Source organism: Oncorhynchus tshawytscha, linkage group LG16 (genome assembly GCF_018296145.1).
Source record: "Oncorhynchus tshawytscha isolate Ot180627B linkage group LG16, Otsh_v2.0, whole genome shotgun sequence".
Lineage (NCBI taxonomy): Eukaryota > Metazoa > Chordata > Actinopteri > Salmoniformes > Salmonidae > Oncorhynchus > Oncorhynchus tshawytscha.
In genome coordinates this window covers 67012610-67034623 of record NC_056444.1, presented here as the reverse complement: position 1 = coordinate 67034623, position 22014 = coordinate 67012610, and the positions used below count along the sequence as shown (strand labels likewise).

The 22014-nt window shown below is 40.4% G+C and overlaps 1 protein-coding gene and 1 non-coding gene across 2 annotated transcripts in view; both read right to left on the bottom strand.

Moving 5' to 3' along the window:
- The window catches only part of LOC112215211 (calmodulin-binding transcription activator 1), a 622788-nt gene that overhangs the window by 596949 nt on the left and 3825 nt on the right, over positions 1 to 22014 (bottom strand). The window contains exons 2-3 of the mRNA XM_042299516.1: positions 17876 to 17977; positions 3457 to 3560 (exon numbers count right to left, since the gene is read on the bottom strand). Coding sequence (XP_042155450.1) covers positions 3457 to 3560; positions 17876 to 17977 — 206 coding nt within the window. The remainder of the gene's footprint in view (positions 1 to 3456; positions 3561 to 17875; positions 17978 to 22014) is intronic.
- On the bottom strand, positions 3992 to 4046 carry LOC112216643. Its single transcript, XR_002948370.1, has one exon. It is a non-coding gene; the product is annotated as a U7 small nuclear RNA (small nuclear RNA).

Genomic DNA, 22014 nt, shown 5'->3' with positions numbered 1-22014 from the left:
TTAGGCATGCTGAACCAGCGCCAGGAATATGCAGAGAATTGATGAGGTGTCACTTTCGCTAAGAGTCACACAATCGCTGCCGACAAGAGACTCTGTAATCCCCTGCCTGCCTGCCTGCCTGTCTGCCTGCCTGCCTGCCTGCCAGCCTGCCTGCCTGCCTGCCTGCCTGTCTGTCTGTCTGTCTGTCTGTCTGTCTGTCTGCCTGCCACCAACGAGCCACAGCAAAGAGAGAGAGACACTGGTTCACTTCGCATGGTGCTCATGAAAGGGAAACGCCCTTGATTTTAGGGAAGGTTATCTCGGTCTCCTTCTCTGTCCTCAACCCTGGAAAGTATTGCTCCACAGCTCTAACGCACATCGTGCAACATAATTAGGATTGATGCTTTTTGGTTGTGCTATTGGAAAAACTTGACAGGAGGTACCTTACCTATGACGTTAATCCTAAACCCACATGGCAATATATGTAAAAACATTTCAAATAAATAATACCAGTGACATAACTTGGTCTGCCTTTTAATAACATGTCTGTTGTTTGTGTTGTTAGTAATAAATGACATGACAACAGCTGTAGCCAACAACAAGTGCTTACATTTATGAAATCAATTTCAAAATACATTAATGAATTTAAACTGCTAGCAGAACACTACAGGTCAGACAGGAGAAACAACAACAGACTCAATTAGAAAACATGAAGGTGGATTATTTGACATTTCTTATGGAGAAGAGAGGCAGACTGAGAGAAAGATAGACTGAGATGTCTAATGCAGCGATGTAAAAGTGTATGTTTATGTGTAGGACTTTGCAGCACTGTAAGAATTAGGCTACTCCAAAAGGCTGATGGGTTAATGCACATCAGATAGATTGCTGTGCAAATCATCTAAACAACAAACACAATAGAAGTAAGGACTTTTGTCTTGTGGTACGGATAACATGAATAATCTCCTGTCATGTTTGTGCTGACGCTTCCACTTGTTTTTCACTCAATTAATTAGAAAACCAATGATGACAGTATTTCTGGCCCAAATTTGTAATCAAAAGTACGGGTGGCTGGGTTTTGCACATCGCTTTAATTTCCTCTCATTAGTAGTGGCAGTGACTTTGATCAAATCTTCATGCATCTAATTAGATTGATTCACTCATTAACAACTAATTATATCAAAATCGAGATCAATATTTGAAATTAAAGCCATGAGATCATTGAACTAAATTGACCTGCACCCAGAGGAAAAGTGGTGACAGAATTCAGACAAAACTTGACGCTTGAATGTCATACTAAAAACAGCTTCCTTCTCTCTCTGTCTCCATCTTATTACTGTCATGAATTCCTTATACAGCACATTCAAGCACAAATACTTGTCACTACATGAAAAAAATAATTCACTGTTGAAGAATCAAAATGCCTTAGTATTTCATAAAAACACCTTTAAGAGAGTATGGATTATGATTTGTAACTCTAGAGGTTTGGCAGGGCCTGAGTTGATGTGGGAGTGACAGGTAAGTTATGAAAGGGGGGCTGAGACCAATCACTGTGCTCCATTATACAATTAAAACAGTGCTGCTTTTCTTTGCCTGGGCTCCTCTGATGATTCCATTGCCTGTCGGTTAATGTGCTGAAACCACCACGTTTGCTTCATTGGGATCAATTGTATTATACATGCAGCAATGCCTTCACTGGCAGCAGCTTATGAATTTCCTTAGAGAAACTTTTGTAATTGCAATCATTCAAAATCCATCCAGCATTAGGCAGCAAGCTAAATAATGTTTAGTTCCAATCTCCCTGACAGTCTCCACGTACGTAGGCTAGAGAGAGAACCCATACCCCAAAAAGAGATTGAACATGAACGACAAATAAAATGTGAACATCAAGCAAGACACTGTCTCACTTCCATTAAATGATAAAGTAGCTGTACTGAAAAGAAAATAACTCATTTAAATGGCTGGCCTATAGGTCAAGGACAGCCGGAGCAAATGGCTTCTGTGATTTCTTTTCACACGGGCATACAAATAAAAACATTTTGCACTTTCATTTTCTGTGACAGAAAGCTAAACAAGTTGTGTTATCTTTTCTTATTGGTGTGATACAGTATATGAAATGTGAAACACCTCTAGGCTTATGCAACCTATGCTAAATACTTGTTTATGTTAACATTATGAGTTCTACATAATGCTGGATGAATACAACCTCACTGAATGAGAACCCAGGTGTGATTGACAGTTACATTTATGGTTGAGGCCAAACAGGAATTCCTTTAAGAATGGGTAACGTAAAAATAAACATAAGCTAAGCGATAAGACACATCAATGATCTAGCTCTTATTCCACAGATACATAGGTGAAAATAGACTGTTGCAAGTTCTTATGTGTGTAGGCTTAGTGCTTTATTCAGCCAGTGAGCATCATCAAGGTCGCACTATACTTAAAGGGATACTTTGGGATTGAAGGGCAACGAGGCCCTTTATCTACTTCCCCAGAGTCAGATGAACTCGTGGATACCATTTTTATGTCTCTGCATCCAGTATGAAGGAAGTTGGAGGTAGTTTGGAAGCCAATGCTAACTAGCGTTAGTGCAATGACTGGAAGTCTATGGTATCTATTAGCATGCTAGCAGTTACCATAAACTTCCAGTCATTGTGCTAACAGTAGTTAGCAATTTTGCTAGCGCTAGTTAGCGACTTCCTTCAAACTGCAAGCAGAGACCTAAAAATGGTATCCACGAGTTCATCTGACTCTGGGGAAGTAGACAGTAAAGCTCTTCACTGCCAAAATCCCAGAGTATCCCTTTAAGGAGCTCAATGACACTGTGCTCACAATACAGATGAAACCTCCAATTAAGATCGGCCATCATGCTCTCCAATTTCCTTTATACAGCAGCTAAACACAAAATGAGCCTATTCCTTTTTTACAGTGGTTTTCATAATGTACAGTGGGCATGCACATGATGAAAATCACCATCTTAACTGTTCAATAGTTGGTGTACATGCTCAATTCTGTATCACACATTCTACCTCCTTGTCTTACTGTTGGCAGCTAGACAACAGTCCCAAACAAAAACAGGAAAGGGGAAACTAGGTGACAGGAACCAATTACATTGCAAACTAATTCTGTCAGCTGCAAAAACATGTGTTGATGTTGGAACCTAAATAAATGGAATCATGTGATTCTACACAGAAGACAATCTAGATACTTTTAGATAATATGTACTTTGCCAGTATGAATAAAATACTTATAAATTAGATTTAATGCACAAAAATGTTTGAATTAAATGTTCCTTTGCTAACTCATTTAAAACACAGTATAGCTGAAGTTAAGTTTAAGTAAAATAATCAAATGCTCATACCTATAGCCCTGAAGAATATGGCTGATTTTGTGTCTGAAGTGGTTTTACATTGTCACGGAGGACATCAGAAACATTTGCAATGATAACCACAGAGTGGCGAGGAGAAGAAGGGGCCATACCTCATTGGTGTTCCATCTGTGTCTCTCCTTTGGCAGCGACGAACATTTTGGTAGACATTCAAGCAGCTTTTTGGGCAGGTATATTTTCAAATGTCCATGTTCATCTGCAAAGAGAGAAGGAGATGAGTCACATTACAGTGCATGCTTGCTCCTTTCTCCTTTTGGGTTTCTTGATTGTTTTGTTAGACCTGAGGAATCAGAACTGTATCATAGATGGGGCAGCTTTTAGTATAAATACTGTAGTGAAAAAAAACTGTAGAATATACTATAGTAATTCATGTGTTGTTTTTGCGGATAGAAGTATACTTTTAGTATTTACTGTAGTGTTTTTGTGGACTGTAGTATTTACTGTAGTGTTTTTGCAGACTGTACTATACTATAGTATTTACTGTAGTTCTTTGAGGACTGTAGTATACTGTATTATTTACAGTAGTGTTTTTGGAAATCGCACTATACAGTAGTACTTACTGTTTTTGCAGACATTACTGTAGTATTTACTATAGTGTTTTTGTTTTATTATCTTTGACATAGAAGTGGAGGCTTTCTCCTTCAGAAAACCAAATGGAGAAATACTAAAAGAGCTGATTTTCCATAACCTTTACGTAGGTAGGACTGGGTTCTGAACGGCCAGCTTCTGCTCTTTTTGATAACCTGTAGGGAACACGATATATAGTCTCTACTTGGCATGTAGGTTTCTCAGTTATGGGGGAGGGGCATGGGCAGGGTATGTGCAAATTAAATACTGTAGTATTTACTATAGCTAAAAAAAAAGTGTTGTGTTTTTGGGGACTGTAGTGTTTTTGCAGACATTACTGTAGTATTTACTACAATATTCTACAGTATAATACAACATTCTATAGTAAGTACTACACATGATAGAGGGATACTACAGTGTGTAGTGTAGTATTCTACAGTAGCTTATGCTACAGTTTACTATAGAATTCTATAGTAAGTACTGTATTATTCTATAGTAAACTATAGTATTTTTTCAAGTGAGCACTCTCCACTGTTTCAGTGATTCAAACTGCAAGCTGAAGTGGGACCACATCCTCTCACACAAGCTCAAATGCCAGTAGATGATACAAAAAGGAAATAGGCCAACAAGTTGTTGAGTAGGGAAATTAAAGCTGTGTTGTATCTTCCCCTCTTCTCCCAGTTTCAAAGGGCTTGGCAGCCCAGTCAAATCAATGTCGTTCTGAAGCAATGATACTGTCTGTAGCCTTATCTGTGAATCGGCTTTAATTACACACTTGTTATTATCTGTCGATTATATCCATCTCCTAAAGTTGTCCACTAACTTTATTTTTACATAAATGTTTCCATATTCACAAAGAGAACCATGGGGCCTAATGCACAAAATGTAAAAGCCCAATCATAATACCATAATTCAGTGAATTATTGAAAGAGAGTAGGCCTAACCTAGTCAATAGAAAGCCCATTGCTTTACATGGTTGCACGTCATGTTACATTTCACAATCATTTCATAAAGATTATGTAGCAAATTCAGTGCAGAGGAGACATGCTTAGATACAATCATGCATTAGGCCCATGCTGTTTAAGGTCCTATTGCTCATTCAAGTTGCACTGCCACCTCATTCCTGCTATTCAAATATGCAGATGGCATTTCATCCAAGACTTAAGTGGGTGCAAATTCTATTTGTCTGGAGACCAAATTTACTGTGAATTTATAATTATGAACAAAACTAATATAGTCTTTGGGATGAATATTACAAGGAAATTAAAATAATATTTTTTTGTAAGCATAAACACACAGCTTTTAGAAAGCCTATGCATCCATAGCTTTTGCAATTTACATACCAAATGAGCATATCTCATTCCCAGCCAACAGCTTATCATTAAGGGTGGGTTTAAAGACAGAGAGAAGCTACTGGCTGCCAATCATAATCACATGACATCATAGTAGCAGGTGGCCTTTCAAAGAATGGAAGCAATGCTACTGTACGAAGAAAACAACCCACTAACCTTGGCTACTATGTAAATCAAGTTTTCTGGATAATTATTTGTTAGGAGAGAAATTCACACTGAATAATAATGTGTTTACATAACAAAACAAAAATGATCAATTATAGACAGTGTTATGTTTTGTAGGCCTACATTTTGGCTATGGGCCTAAACAATAATATTCCTGCTCAGCTTTACATCTTCCGACTAAAGTCACCCATCAAGGCACATCTGCTGAACAAATTGTACTGTTTCCTGATACATTTGTTGTGAAGATTCAGACTGAATAATACTATTTCCAATTACCATTACATTTGTTGATATGTGAAAGAAATGTTGATCTTCTTATCCAGTTGTGAGGTCTTTTTAGTAGAATGATAATTATAGAACCTTATAATAAAACCTTATAATAGAACTTCATAATAGAACCTTATAATAGAACTGTATAATAGAACCTTATAATAGAACTGTATAATAGAACCTTATAATAGAACTGTATAATAGAACCTTATAATAGAACTGTATAATATAACCTTATAATAGAACCGTATAATAGAACCTTATAATAGAACCTTATAATATAACTGTATAATAGAACCTTATAATAGAACTGTATAATAGAACTGTATAATAGAACCTTATAATATAACTGTATAATAGAACCTTAGAATAGAACTGCATAATATAACTTTATAATAGAACTGTATAATATAACCTTATAATAGAACTCTATAATAGCACCTTATAATATAACCTTATAATAGAACTGTATAATAGAACCTTATAATATAACCTTATACTAGAACCTTATAATAGAACTGTATAATAGAACCTTATAATAGAACTGTATAATAGAACATTATAATAGAACTGTATAATAGAACCTTATAATAGAACCTTATAATAGAACTGTATAATATAACCTTTATAATAGAACTGTATAATATAACCTTATAATAGAACAGTATAATAGAATTGTATAATAGAACCTTATAATAGAACCTTATAATAGAACCTTATAATAGAACATTATAATAGAACCGTATAATAGAACTGCATAATATATCCTTATAATAGAACCTTTCTGATTTGGTATTACAATTTAAGCAACCACACTTGCTTTAGAGTTGGGGTGGATATCAGTGTGAGGTATACATCATCTTTAGTACCAGGGGAATACCATCTTTCTCAGATTGTCATCCTCCTACTAAAGTCACTGGTGACACATCAAGGCACATCTGCTGAAAAAATTCCATAGTTTCCAGCAATGCTGGTGAGGCCATGCACAGAGAGCCCATGGCAAATACTTTGATTTTAAGTACAGAACCTCCATTCCAGTCGTGTACTAGGCCTATGTCAAGAGACCTATTGAAAGGGAACAGAATTTATAGCCTAGGCCGAGTAGGCCCTAGCTTGTACAATCCCATTATTCATTCAGATGGTACAAACAAACTGCTGTTCCAGCCACCTGATCAGGGAGGAAGAGAAACATCAGAGCCGTGTTTAGTGTTGCTCCCACAGGGAGCCGGTAGTAGAGATGGATTTGTAGATCTGTAGCCGTTTGCTGCATCCAACTGTACCTGGAAATTCTGCGTGTGTAAACTCTTTTTATATGAGATGAACAGGTATCTGTAATCATTCGTTTCGCCCAATTACCAAACCCGTACAGCATCTGCTTGTAGGTTCCACCAAAGTGGTGTTATTGTTGTCATCAGAGGTAAACAGGATGGAGCTGAATGATCAGAGATGTATCAGGCAGGGAAATGAGAGGGAAAACGGGACATGGGCAAATTAGGGAAACAACTAAATAGGTAATAAGGGAAAGAATCACACAAAACAAAAAGAGAAGCACATAATGAAAAGGGGAAAAAACAAACAACTATCACCTTATAATGAAATGTTTTCTTTTTAAGACTAGACCAATTAGCTATTGTTGGACTAATTGCATTTTCTACATTTTTTCTAACTGTGGATTGGCTTTCAGCATGTGTCACACACTCTGCCTGCGGAATGTTTATCTGTTGTTTGTTTTCTAATGAGAAGCCATGAGTCCACAGTCCACTGAGTCCTGGCTCAGACATTAAAGGTGATGCTTAAAGGCAGACCAGACCACACTCAGATTGAACCAGTTGTGTCCAGGGGAAGCCATCTCTCACCTCCCTCTCTATAGTACAAACAGAGCAGAGTTCTCCGACTGCCTGCTCTTGAAATCAATCCTCAACAGAGCAGCAGCAGGCCCACTCGCCAGCCAGCCTAACCCACCATGGAGCTCTGCCAATGATCAATGCTAACCTATGACATACCCTCAGATGACATCATCGAGGGGAGAGACTCCATCAGAGAGACTCAATAATTATTGTATTCAATGTCACTACAATTTCATTTTAGAAATCAAGAATATGTACTGAATTCAACATCAAGCCATTGATAAAACTTCCTTAAAACCTGGTCATAAAATGTTTTGGATAATGTCTCAAAAAGCTCTCTGAGTGGTGTAATGGGAATTTCCAGGTGAACAAAAAGGAGAGTAGCCGTTGACAACATCAATAAAAAATCTACCCCGGTTTATTATTTTATGCACAGAACTCGGTGATATACTGCAGGAGGTAACTTAAACTGTAAACTCGCCACCTGTTTGCAAAACTACATGGAGATATGATATCGGAGCATGACAATGTTATATTTCAGACCGAGGCTCGGTGGTTATCGAGGGGGAATGCTGGAAAGATTTTTCAGATTTTTCACAATGACACACTGTTGTCATTCAACATGGATGTTTAAAAAAACAGACTTTGTTGACTTTCTGTGTAATGAAAATAAAATGTGTCTCCTTGCCTATGTATAAGACATATTTGGGAAACTGAATGAACTGAACACAAGCATGCAGGGGAAATACAAAAACATTCCTCAGATGTGTGACCAAATCAGTGGATTCAGTGGAAAGAATTCTTATTGGAGAGTCTTTCAAAAGCGAATCCTGTCCCCTTCACTAGGCTGTGCATGTTTAACAGAAAACAACATCAGTAAGTATCACACGTGAGTGATGACTGCTCACCTCCGACGCTTGGAAGAAGAAAACGAGCTCCGACTGGGGAAAATCGCTTTGAAAGGGTCATCCGACCTGAGGGATCACTGACGTCATGATTTGACCTCGTATTTTTCAGTTTCCTGGTAACCTTCACCAGCTCATATCTGTTTGAAGCTGGATTCAGTGCTTTCGTCTGCATTAAAACCAAATATCGATCCAGGTTGGATGTGACAGCAGAGATGAGGTGTGCGCTGTTGACCACGTCCCCTGACTTTGAGAAGCTCCGACGTGACATGCATCAAACACATCCATCTCATTAGTGGTGGTGAGATACATTATGTTAGACTAATTTCCAATTGACTGTCATTAGCCCCACATTAAAAGTATGTGATGGTGAGTTGAGAAGACAATCAGAAACAGTGTTAGAATGTTATTTAATTGACTACCAGTAGCCCTAAGTAAAAAAGTCAACATTGGATGTTAATTACATAATTTTTTTCACATGGTTGAAGTCGCGAGAATTTTCAGATATCAAAATGGGGTCGTGGGCCAAAAATGTTTGAGAACCCCAGCTCTAAACTGAATAGGAACTTTATTCACCTTAAATGGCCCAATTACAAGTGGTCTTATAGTACAAGACCAAAATGTTTAAGACATTGGATCTATGTTTCAGATTTTAAATGGTTGTCTGTCTAAGCCCTGTATACCAGATTTGTTCAGTCAGAGTTCATTTAACTACCTCTTAACTTAAGCACCTTAGGAGGGTGTTCTCCACCTAACGTTCACCTCCTGTTATTAGGCTATAGGCTGTATCTCTCTTTGGAGAGCAGACAACGAACCACAGAACTTGTTTCAAATGCTAAACTGAAGCATCTTTTCTCCCGTTTATTAGGCCCACATCGTCAATTTGTTCACGCTATTCCAGCGATCCTCAGATTTTCTCCAGCAGGCTTTTCTATAGCTATGGTGGAGGAGAAGGGGCTCCTTTGGAAGTGAATAGTTCAGAGTTTTGCACACAAATAAAAGGTTTGTCAACTGTGCCAGTGAGACGAAGGGAATCAACATAATGTAGATGTGGTAGAGAGCCTCAGCCTGCTTCCACATGGGAATAGGTTGGATGCCAGACACACAACACAAACCTTTGACAAAACTCTGAAAGTCACTGATTAATCTACAGCTGAAACACAGGTTAGTGGAGACAAATTGTATTTGTGAATGTTTATACAGAAAAGGAAAATCAAATCATAAAATGAATAAAATAGGGTGGCTCTAATTGGGTAAACAGTAATATCTATATGATACACGAAAACACACTGGGGTTTTTTCAATTAATAATTGAAACGATGTGACTGTTTAAAAAAAAAATGTCTTACAGGCCTTACCACTTTATAAAACGTATCATTTTACATTTCTCATCTACTGTAAGGATAACTGTGCCTAAATGTTCATCAGATTCAGTTATAATGAAATACTCAATCGACATGGTCTTCCTCTCCATTTGAACATTGAAAAGGGACATCCTGGGAAATCTGGGATTTCTGTGCTTCTAATTAAATTAATCCGACTAGCTAAATGAAGGCTTTGCATTTAGATATAACAGGTTTGTATAAAGGTTTGTTTTGTGTTTCTGGCATCCAACCTATTCCCATGTGGAAGCAGGCTCTCCATCACATCTACAACACATTGATTCCCCTTCGTTTCACCGGAACAGTTGACAAACCTTTTATTAGTGTGCAAAACTCTGTTTGAACTATCACTTTCAAAGACTATCTTAAATATAAACCTGTGTTATCCCCCCCCCCCTTAAAAAAAAAGAAACAACACGCACCTGGCTTTTCCTACTGGCACTGACTTAGCTGATAACTTCTTTCAGAGAGGAGAAACGTATTTACTATGCCTGTGATATGTGGTTGTCTCACCTAGCTATCTTTAGATGAATGCACTGACTGTAAGTCACTCTGGATAAGAGTGTCTGTTAAATGACTAAATGTAATTAATGTGCTGGTGATACATAATAATCTCTTAAAGCCACAGTCTAAAAGGCAGTTCTCTAGGTTCTCTACTCTTTTCTATTTTTACCAATGACCTGCCACTGGCCTTAAACAAAGCATGTGTGTCCATGGCATGTATGCTGATGATTCAACCACATACGCATCAGCAACCACAGCTAATGAAGTCACTGAAACCCTTAACAAAGAGTTGCTGTCTGTTTTGGAATGGGTGGCCTGTAATAAACTGGTCCTGAACATCTCTAAAACTAAGAGCTTTGTATTTGGTACAAATCATTCCCTCAGTTCTAGACCTCAGCTGAATCTGGTAATGAATGGTGTGGCTGTTGAACAAGTTGAGGAGACTAAATCACCTGGTGTTATCTTAGATTGTAAACTGTCATGGTCAAAACATAGAGATTCAATGGTTGTAAAAATGGGGAGAGGTCTGTCCGTAATAAAGAGACGCTCTGCTTTTTTGACACCACACTCCACAAAGCCATTCCTACAGGCTCTAGTTTGATTGTATTTGGATTATTGTCCAGTCACATGGTCAATTGCTGCAAAGAAATACCTAAATAAGCTGCAGCTGGCCGGGAACATAGCGGTACGTTTTGCTCTTCATTGTAATCAGAGGGATAACATTAATACTATGCATGCCAGTCTCTCTTGGCTGAGAGTTGAGGAGAGACTGACTGCGTCAAACACTTACCCCACCAAACATACCACCAGGGGTCTTTTCACAGTCCTCTGGTCCAGAACAAATTCAAGGAGACATACAGTATTATACTGAGCCATGATTGGATGGAACTCCCTTCCATCTCGTATAGCGTAAGTGAACAGCAAACCTGGTTTCAAAAAAACAAATAAAGCAACGCCTCACGGCACAACGCCTCTCCCTCATGTGACCTACTTGTTGTGTGTATGTAGGCTCCCGAGTGGCCCAGCGGTCTAAGGCACTATATCTCAGTGCTAGAGGCGTCACTACTGACCCTGGTTCAATCCTGGGCTGTATCACAACCGGCCATGATCAGGAGTCTCGTAGGGTGGCTCACAATTAGCCCGGTGTCGTCTGGGTTAGGGGAGGGTTTGTCTGGGGTAGGCTGTCATTGTAAAATAAGAATTTGTTCTTAAATGACTTGCTTAGTTAAATAAAGGTTAAATGATGTGTAACTGATAGATGCACACACACTACTTGTAAAGTATTTGTCTTTAATGTATGTACATTGTAAAGTATTTGTCTTTAATGTATGTCAATTGTAAAGTATTTGTCTTTAATGTATGTCAATTGTAAAGTATTTGTCTTTAATGTATGTCAATTGTAAAGTATTTGTCTTTAATGTATGTCAATTGTAAAGTATTTGTCTTTAATGTATGTCAATTGTAAAGTATTTGTCTTTAATGTATGTCAATTGTAAAGTATTTGTCTTTAATGTATGTCAATTGTAAAGTATTTGTCTTTAATGTATGTCAATTGTAAAGTCTGTAATGTATTTTTCGTTTTGTGTCGGACCCCAGGAAGACCTGCTGTCGCCATTGGCGTCAGCTAATGCGGATCCTAATAAATCAAGTCAAATAAAAAATGCAGCACCATTGGGTAGGCAGCACTTCTATAGGCCTAATCACTTCTATAGGCCGAATCACTTCTATAGGCCTAATCACTTCTATAGGCCTAATCACTTCTATAGGCCTAATCACTTCTATAGGCCTAATCACTTCTATAGGCCTAATCACTTCTATAGGCCTAATCACTTCTATAGGCCTAATCACTTCTATAGGCCGAATCACTTCTATAGGCCTAATCACTTCTATAGGCCTAATCACTTCATTAGTAGGCCTAATCACTTCTATAGGCCTTTTTACTTCTATAGGCCTAATCTCTTCTATAAGCCTAATCACTTCTATAGGCCTAATCACTTCTATAGGCCTAATCACTTCATTAGGCCTAATCACTTCTATAGGCCTAATCACTTCATTAGGCCTAATCACTTCTATAGGCCTAATCACTTCATTAGGCCTAATCACTTCTATAGGCCTAATCACTTCATTAGGCCTAATCACTTCTATAGGCCTAATCACTTCTATAGGCCTAATCACTTCTATAGGCCTAATCACTTCATTAGGCCTAATCACTTCTATAGGCCTAATCACTTCATTAGGCCTAATCACTTCTATAGGCCTAATCACTTCTATAGGCCTAATCACTTCATTAGGCCTAATCTAATCTTCTATAGGCCTAATCACTTCATTAGGCCTAATCACTTCTATAGGCCTAATCACTTCATTAGGCCTAATCACTTCTATAGGCCTAATCACTTCATTAGGCCTAATCACTTCTATAGGCCTAATCACTTCTATAGGCCTAATCACTTCTATAGGCCTAATCACTTCTATAGGCCTAATCACTTCTATAGGCCTAACCACTTCTATAGGCCTAATCACTTCTATAGGCATAAAAACTTCTATAGGCCTAATCACTTCTATAGGCCTAATCAAATTCCTCATAGCCAACATGGGCAACACATTTTCAAGGCTATGATGTAAGATCTATCAGAATGCATAGTTTACAACAAACAGAACTCAACAACTGAAAATATAACTAAGTGTCTAAGATCTAAGATGACCCTCAGATGGCTTTCTAAGCCAAAATGATGAGTAAGGCGCTTATCTTTCAACATACCTGCCAGTCTGTAATGACTGAGGATTTTAGTCGCTAATACTCTCAGATTAAGGAATGCTCATGTACCAACAAATAAGCCTACTGAGTTAATTGTGTGCAAGATTACATAAATAGGTTAGCCATCAATAGACACCCATCGGGTAAAAATATGGAACATTTTTGATTTCACCACCTTTCATAACTGCATCATTATGAGAAACAATGGTCCTGTTTTGCAAATCAGATCAATGTTGGTCAGATGTTATGCCGGTGTGATTATTATTACCTATCCCTTCTGGCTGAAGAAAGAACAACAAACAATTGGTTGTACAACACTAAAGTGTAACAAACGCTGAAACAAGAGCTTGTTAATCAGAAGGCGCTGAGCTGGGCTGAGCAAGGCTTGGCTGGGCTGGGCTGAGCAAGGCTTGGCTGGGCTGGGCTGAGCAAGGCTTGGCTGGGCTGGGCTGAGCAAGGCTTGGCTGGGCTGGGCTGAGCAAGGCTTGGCTGGGCTGGGCTGAGCAAGGCTTGGCTGGGCTGGGCTGAGCAAGGCTTGGCTGGGCTGGGCTGAGCAAGGCTGGGCTGGGCTGGGCTGAGCAAGGCTTGGCTGGGCTGGGCTGAGCAAGGCTTGGCTGGGCTGGGGAGAAGCCAATTACTGCCCTGGTGTTGACGAAGGAAGGGAGAAAGTCTCTAAAGGGAGTTGTCCAAGAGAAAATGTACCTAGGGCCTATCCACCTACCACCCATCTCATCAGCTGCTTAGGCCAGGAAGAGGTAGGGCTGGGAATTGCCAGGGACCTCACGATACAATATTATCACGATACAATATGTATTAAAATTCTCACAACTTTTTATGTATTGCAATTCTATATTGCGATTTTGTTGCGATTTGATGTTCCAAACATATTGCTCACTATATGTCGGCTGCAGAGAGACTAGAGAGAGTCATGAGAAAGCATCAGGGAAATAAATATGCTGAAAAGAAGATGGAGAACAAGCCGCGTTTTGGCACAGGTACAGCCAACTAGCGCTAGCCAATGCTGTTCAATAGCAAAAAATATTATCATTTTTAGGCCTTACAAGTACAATATCAATACAATATGGGCCCAAAATAATATTGCGATATGCAGCTGTATCTATTTTCTCCCCATCACTAGGAAGAGGCCTATAAAACCATGTTTACTGCCCGCTACAGGGCCTGTTTTTGAGGAGTACCACTGACCAACACTGTAGGCTATTTCTATTCCTTGGTTGTAGGGACTGTAGAGGGAAAAGCATGTCTGGTCATCAGTTACAACACCCTCAGTCAAACGGACCACAAAAATATATTTCTCTGTGCTGATCTTTGGATTATCACTGATCCTGCCTGTGAAGCAGTGAACAGTAGGGGAATTGAAGGGTATCTGTCATGCTAGCTTGTTCCGGCTCCACCCTGGAGACCAGAGCGTGGGTCATAAGGCTGGAAAGGCTGACAAAAACAAATCTTTAATCAATACCCTGGCCCTCAATGCAAACCCCTCTCTCCTCCGTCTCTGTCTCAGTGCGTTCCGTGAGTGACAGTTTTTCCTTTTCATCTGTGCCCAGTGCTGCTCATATTGTTAGGAAATAGTGAGCTAGTGTTACGGTATCTTGGTTAATTCAGCAAACCATTGTTGGCTGCGCATAGTGTCTAGGCTATGTAGTAAAACCCTCATGAAGATCTACATAGGTTCAACACTTTTAGGGTTTATTTCTAAAGAACTAGGCTGAAATGCAAAACACTCCGCAACAGGCCAGTATTCACTTTGCAATGTTGGCCTCGTCTAGGAAGCCTCTGTCTTTAGTGACAGGTGAACAACACTCTACCACAAACATGTATACACAGTCCTCTATATATATATAACAGAAAAATAACTCCAATTAGGGAAACAAAGAAAATCTTAAACAACAGTAAATTACCATATTTAAGGCATTAAGCAGCCATGCATGAAAGGAAATCAAGCACACAGCCATGCAACAATTGTTCTATAACATGCAATTCTACCATGCATTATTCTGCACTCAGTACTACATCAGGGCCCATTCAAGCATCTGAAACCAATGGCACAGTAAAGACATCACACACACAACCAACAGAATAGTTGGCTATACAATTAGAGTGTCTGGTATATTTACAGGGTCATTGTTAACCGATCCATATGAATTACAGAACCAGATATAGGGATCACATCAGTGAATAGCGTGACAAAGTGGACTCAACACTTTTCTAACCCAGACTACCATCTCTGCGCAGACAGAGACACATCCCTCAAGAACTTCAATCATGTGGCGCAAAACACCCCGAATCGTCAAGGTGCACTATAGGCCCACTGTCTGTCCGTCCACAAACACTGTCCCCTCCTCAGCAGCTGGCGCCACACTAAAAACACTTATTAGGATAGAAATAAAAACACTGTGATTGAATCAAAACCGGAGCAAGAAGGCATTTGTCAGCCAAGATGCGGTGGCCGGTTACTAACATGCTGTCAATCAAAAGCAATCAATCTGGGTGAGCTGTTGTGAGGCATATGGGAGGAGGGAGGAGGGGAGGGGAAGGTAGAAGGGGTTAACCTGTGTTATGTGTTGTTGCCATTAAAAAAAAACATTTTAAATGTCCCTCTTGACTGCCATGTTGCATGGGTCATAACTAGACTCTATTTACAGGAAATAGACTATAAAAAAAAAACATAAAACAACTTTATAATATGATGCCAATATCCAGACCTCTACCCAAACTAAAAAAAACATTTAAGATCTCACTGATTTTTGCATCTGGCTTAACAAGGCTTTGATTGCACTGGACCTCTACTTGATTAGCACAATCTTTTCAAATATTAATGATCAGAGAGGCAGAGTATTCCCCACACTTCTGAAAAGTCAACACAATGCTTGATTAGGCCACTGCTAGGGGGGAAACTTGAGCCTGGGGTTTCTACTACAGAAAGCAAATTAAAGTAGCTGCGTCATGTTTCCCTGGCAGTAATAATAAGGGCAACTTTCTTACGGTCTGGTGACTCTTGATGGGGGGAAAAGAGGGGGAGCTTTTTGGGCAACCAATTATCGTAATTAGTCTATATTATTTATATAACAGTGTTAGTCTACTTAGAGTAAAAAATAAGCAAACTGGCTACTTACTCTAGTAAGACTTGAGTACTACGGTGTTGCTTAATGTATAGATTCATAAGTGAGAAGGCTAAGTTAGGCTAGGTCAAAGAGCTGCAAAAAATATTCAATGGGAAGTTCAACAATCGTGCACTCGGACGGTTAACTGCCTGCAACAAACTAAAAAGGTCTCTTTTCAAACTTTGTGTGCTCCAACCCTCACCACGCACACACATCCATGAACATCCCATCTCAAGGAGAGCAGAGGTGAGGGCTTGTGGTGCGTACACACGGCACACACACACACAGTCAGCCAGTGAAGGACGCAGCCATGCTACAGCCCTTTATCCTTATCAGACCTACTCCCACAATTACTCAGATCACTGGTTTACCTGCCTGGGCCTGGGCTACGTTACAGTGTCCTGGTGGTACAGAAACCTCCAGCCAGCCAGCCAGGCAGAGAGAGCACATTAACTAGGCCGTCTGACATGGGAATAGGATGCCATAATAAAAAGCACCAGCATGAAGGGAGAGCTAGACTAGAGAAAACACACAATAAGTCCAACTAGTCAGAGCTGTCACACATTGTTTTTACATTTGAGTCATTTAGCAGACACTCTTATCCTGAGCGACTCACAGGAACAATTAAAGTTAAGTGCCTTGCTCAAGAGCACATTAACAGATTTTTTCCCTAGACGGCTCAGGGAGTCAAACCAGCAACCTTTCAGTTACTGGCCCAACACTCTTAACCGCTGGGCTACACAAGAGGGGTGACATGTTAATCAATCAACAATGACCCGAATCCCAATCATTAAGAATCACAGACTACAACACAAACCAACTCTTCTGCTTCCTTTAAATCTACATCTCAACATGTGTTGAGTCTAAACACAGCTTTAAAGCAGCTAAAGCAATATTAAGGACATCAGCGTAACGATGAAGACTCTCTTTTCAAAACATTACTGCAAACATGAACACACTTAATTACCTAGATCAACAGAGCCTTTGGCAGTGGAGGAACTGTAGAGGAAGCTGCCGTGTTCATTAAGCATGAAGAAAGTAGTCACTTTCACAGAGACACAAACTGCTGTATGGCGCTAAAGCGTGCATGGCAATCTTTCAGTAACGGAATGTTGTGAATTCAAAGAATCCTCCTCTTGATTAGGCTACATGTTAAAACAGACATGATACAACTTATCAGGGCAATAAAAACACTTCCAGCACAGAAACCTTCTCTCTGTGCATTTCTCATTCTCAGGCCTAATCTTATCCCAGTGCAGTCGTCACTCAGATGAATGGAGGAATCCTCATTCAGATGAATGGATAGGAGAGTTTTACACTCAGAAACATACAGTAGGTGTCCTAGCAGACTTCTCTCTCCTGCTTCTGATCTCAACCTGAATCAATCACTCTTAGTTAACGACAACACTTCTACTGTTGACAGCAGACACTTCCATCAACAGAGCAGCAAGCTCCTCTCTGGTCCAGGAGGAACACCCAGAGGAGGAAAGGAGGAAGTGGAGAGGAGAGGAGGGGGGGGGGGTGAAAATCAAGAGGTAAATAAATGACTCAATGAATGAATAATAGATTGACCAACTATAGTGGGCCCTTGGAGAAGAGCACAGTGCCACGGGGGGATGCAGTATTAATAACACTCTCTTACTGTTCATCTCTGTGTCATCACTGATACTCTTAGGAGGAGCATGGCCGGCATAACACACAGCTGATCTGTACATTCGATCCGGATTACGAATTTTCTTCAGTCCTTCAGGAGGCAAAAAGAGAGTAGAGAAAATCGAGGAAAAGAAGTAGGGCATTCTCCCAGCTGCTTACAATAGCCCCGTACCGCCCTGTTTCCCCTCATGCAAACACATTGACGGACAGACGCTAGACAGTAAGGATGGTTAAGTGCAAACAACACATTAGAAACAAATCCCACAATAAAGGAATGAGGCATGAGCTGTTCAACTGACAGAGGTGGTAAACACACAACAGAGGCTGGCTAGCTGAGTTCTATTGCTATTCCTAACCCTGACCTTGGCTTAACCTAGACCCTTGGCTTAAACTAGACCCTTGGCTTAACCTAGACCCTTGGCTTAACCTAGACCCTTGGCTTAACCTGGACCCTTGGCTTAACCTAGACCCTTGGCTTAACCTAGACCCTTGGCTTAAACTAGACCCTTGGCTTAACCTAGACCCTTGGCTTAACCCTTGGCTTAACCTAGACCCTTGGCTTAACCTGGACCCTTGGCTTAACCTGGACCCTTGGCTTAACCTAGACCCTTGGCTTAACCTAGACCCTTGGCTTAACCTAGACCCTTGGCTTAACCTAGACCCTTGGCTTAACCTGGACCCTTGGCTTAACCTAGACCCTTGGCTTAACCTAGACCCTTGGCTTAACCTAGACCCTTGGCTTAACCTAGACCCTTGGCTTAACCTAGACCCTTGGCTTAAACTAGACCCTTGGCTTAACCTAGACCCTTGGCTTAACCTAGACCCTTGGCTTAACCTAGACCCTTGGCTTAACCTGGACCCTTGGCTTAACCTGGACCCTTGGCTTAACCTGGACCCTTGGCTTAACCTGGACCCTTGGCTTAACCTAGACCCTTGGCTTAAACTAGACCCTTGGCTTAACCTAGACCCTTGGCTTAACCTAGACCCTTGGCTTAACCTAGACCCTTGGCTTAACCTGGACCATTGGCTTAACCTGGACCCTTGGCTTAACCTGGACCCTTGGCTTAACCTGGACCCCTGGCTTAACCTAGACCCTTGGCTTAACCTAGACCCTTGGCTTAACCTAGAACCTTGGCTTAATCTAGACCCTTGGCTTAACCTGGACCCTTGGCTTAACCTGGACCCTTGGCTTAACCTGGACCCTTGGCTTAACCTGGACCCTTGGCTTAACCTGGACCCTTGGCTTAACCTAGACCCTTGGCTTAAACTAGACCCTTGGCTTAAACTAGACCCTTGGCTTAACCTAGACCCTTGGCTTAATCTAGACCCTTGGCCGGTGAATCAACAGTTACATGACATATTTTTACCCCCCCCAAAACAAACACAAAAAGGACAGTTGCTAGGGCATCACTGCTGAAGTATAATGCAAAATAGTCATCCACAGATATACAGTAGCCTATAGCCTATTCAAGCTATTGACAAAGAGCAACTGGTGAACCTAAGCTCCAATAAGAAAGTTTATACACCCCATAATACTTCCATTATGAGGCACCTCTACTGACAAGTGAAGGGATTGTATTGATATATGGTGCACAGTTGAAACTTTCAGACAGTTAGAACAAAAAAACATTATAAGTCGGGAAAGTATACAGAATCTCAGTAACTGTTCCATGAGTATGCCTAGTTCACTGTTCTGTTGAGAGTTCAAGGCTGACACTTCTACTGTCACGGATTCTGGCATACTTATTTTACATCTTATTGATCTCAGAGATCCTCTTTTCAAACTGTTCTGACAGGCCACAGCCTAGCATACAATACAGACATCTTATTTAAAACATCAAACAACAAATAAATCATTGTATCATGGTTTAAAAGGCAAATATGTAGAATAAACCAGAGATCTAAATTAGCAGTTGAGAACAAAAGAAGCGTATCAGAAAATGCAGCCTAATTGATTGGTTCTTCTGCAGTGCCAGACATTCAGCTTGCTCGTAGGCTTAGGTATACATGCTTGTTTAGGATTTGTTTTTCTATGTTGCTGAACGACGCATCTCTTGGTGAGAACAAACAGTTAAATGTTTTATATTCTGGGAATGCTCCCTAATGAATGGCAAGTAAAGAGGCCAGCAATCAGGCTCATTGTAGGCTGGGTTTGATTCAAGTCGATATTGGTCCAGATCATATCAGTAGTAAGCTGGATGAATCAATGTGATCAATCAGAGAGGGCCTTGTGAGGCAGCTTGTAAAGACTTGTTAGAGACAGACAGGAATGATACCAGGTCTCAGCAGACAGAGTCAGACAGAGTCTGTAGCACGGAAGGAGCAGACTACCATCCATCCACGCCTCACTAATTCAATTAAGAGGCAGGAAAAGGGAAAATCTCCAGCCTGATTCTAGGTTGATTCCACACGGGTCTGTCTGAAATCAGGAGAAGGTCACTTGTTTGACGATGTAAACACTAGGTTACAGCCAGCACTGACTGAAGTTAATGACTGTGGGATTTCCTGATGCTTTATTCTATTGTTGCAGCCTGTGAACTTTCTAACTCAGACATCAATTAGAAATAGGCCTACTATACATTTGTTTTGTAAAGCATTGAAGTTTTTAATGGGTTTCCTCTCATCTTTTACTCACAGGGCTATAGTACTGTTTCACATGTATTGACTGCATTCAGGTTTTGACATACAAGGTTATGTTCTCTTTCTTGAGGGAGATACCTTTCAGTGTGAACATGCTATAACCACGTTAAATTGCACTAATAACTATTTTAGAGATCTAGTCTATAGAGGAGAGAAATAGAGAAATGGCATGCTGTCTACAGATCATGGAGGGTAGCCTAAGTTTTGCATGTATTGGAGATGAAAAGTATCTGGCCTTCCCTCTGTCCCGTTCACACCCATCTACATGGCTATCACTGTCAAGTCCTGAAGGATTCAAACGTGTCAGAAGTTTACTCTAAAGACTAATACGAGGAGGTAAGATTTGTCGCTTGACTGAACTGATCTTCATTCAAAAGACACATGTGCCCTCCGTGACAAGTGGTCTAAGACCCACTGTTCTTTGGGGAGAGTTAGCAGAAAGCTCTATTCTCCAGGGTCTAGCAATCTGTTAGATGGGCAAGAAGGATCCTAAGTCATGGTATTACTCTGTACACAGAAGACCACTGAGAGAGACTGGCTCATGTCCCCTTGGGAATAGCACAGGATGTGTGCCTTCAGGAGACCTGCCAAACATCATAACTATATCCCCCCCCCCAGCTGCTTCAAGGACAAAAGGTTAAGGGAGAGGCTGGCTTGTACTACCTATGGCTCGAGAGGAGAGTGTAGTCCAGTAGTCGCACTGCTGAAATAATAGGATCTTTTTTTGAAGTAGCCTATCTTACCTTAGCCTAATCTACTATATTCCATATTCTCCCTTTCCAAGTAACATCATTGGATAACTGATATTAAATGAATGTCGGATGGAGAAATAAAGAGTGCCCGACTATTCTCAGATTGCCTGAGAGGACTTTGTGTATATGTAGAGGTATGAAGCACTCTCTCTCTCCTCCTACAGCCTCCTCCTCCTCCACTGACCAACCTCACAGGAACACCGAAAATACCTCAACCTGCTCAGCAATGGGAGTTTCAAGTCAGGGTTTCAGTAAAAGCTCCTAGTGATGGAGTGGCTAAGAAATGAACAGAGGTAGCCGTCTGTACATTACATTCATCTTGTGTGTGTGAATGTAATGCATTGGGTCTAAATGCCACTGTGAAGTAGTAAGTCCTTACTATTACGGTGTTCTCCCTTTTTAATTCCGTCATATACATTAGACCTACTACTAAACTATCAACGTTAACTATGTCCTGGCATGGTCATCCTTTCCACAGCTCCATACCACCCCCCTGTGGAGCTTTGTTCAGAAGTTGACACTATCAGATCACAGGCTCAGCTCTCTGATCTTTGTTACAGTGGTCACTAGAGTCTGGGAACACATTCACCACCAGCGTTATGTTTATTGTATAACCTAGATCATAAATGTGTTTCAAATCTTTTATTTTACGTCGGAGGAGGCTCAAGCGGTGACACACACAAATAGAAAGGAGAGGATGTCAACTCTTTTCTTCGCTACAGATGCTAAAAAGACC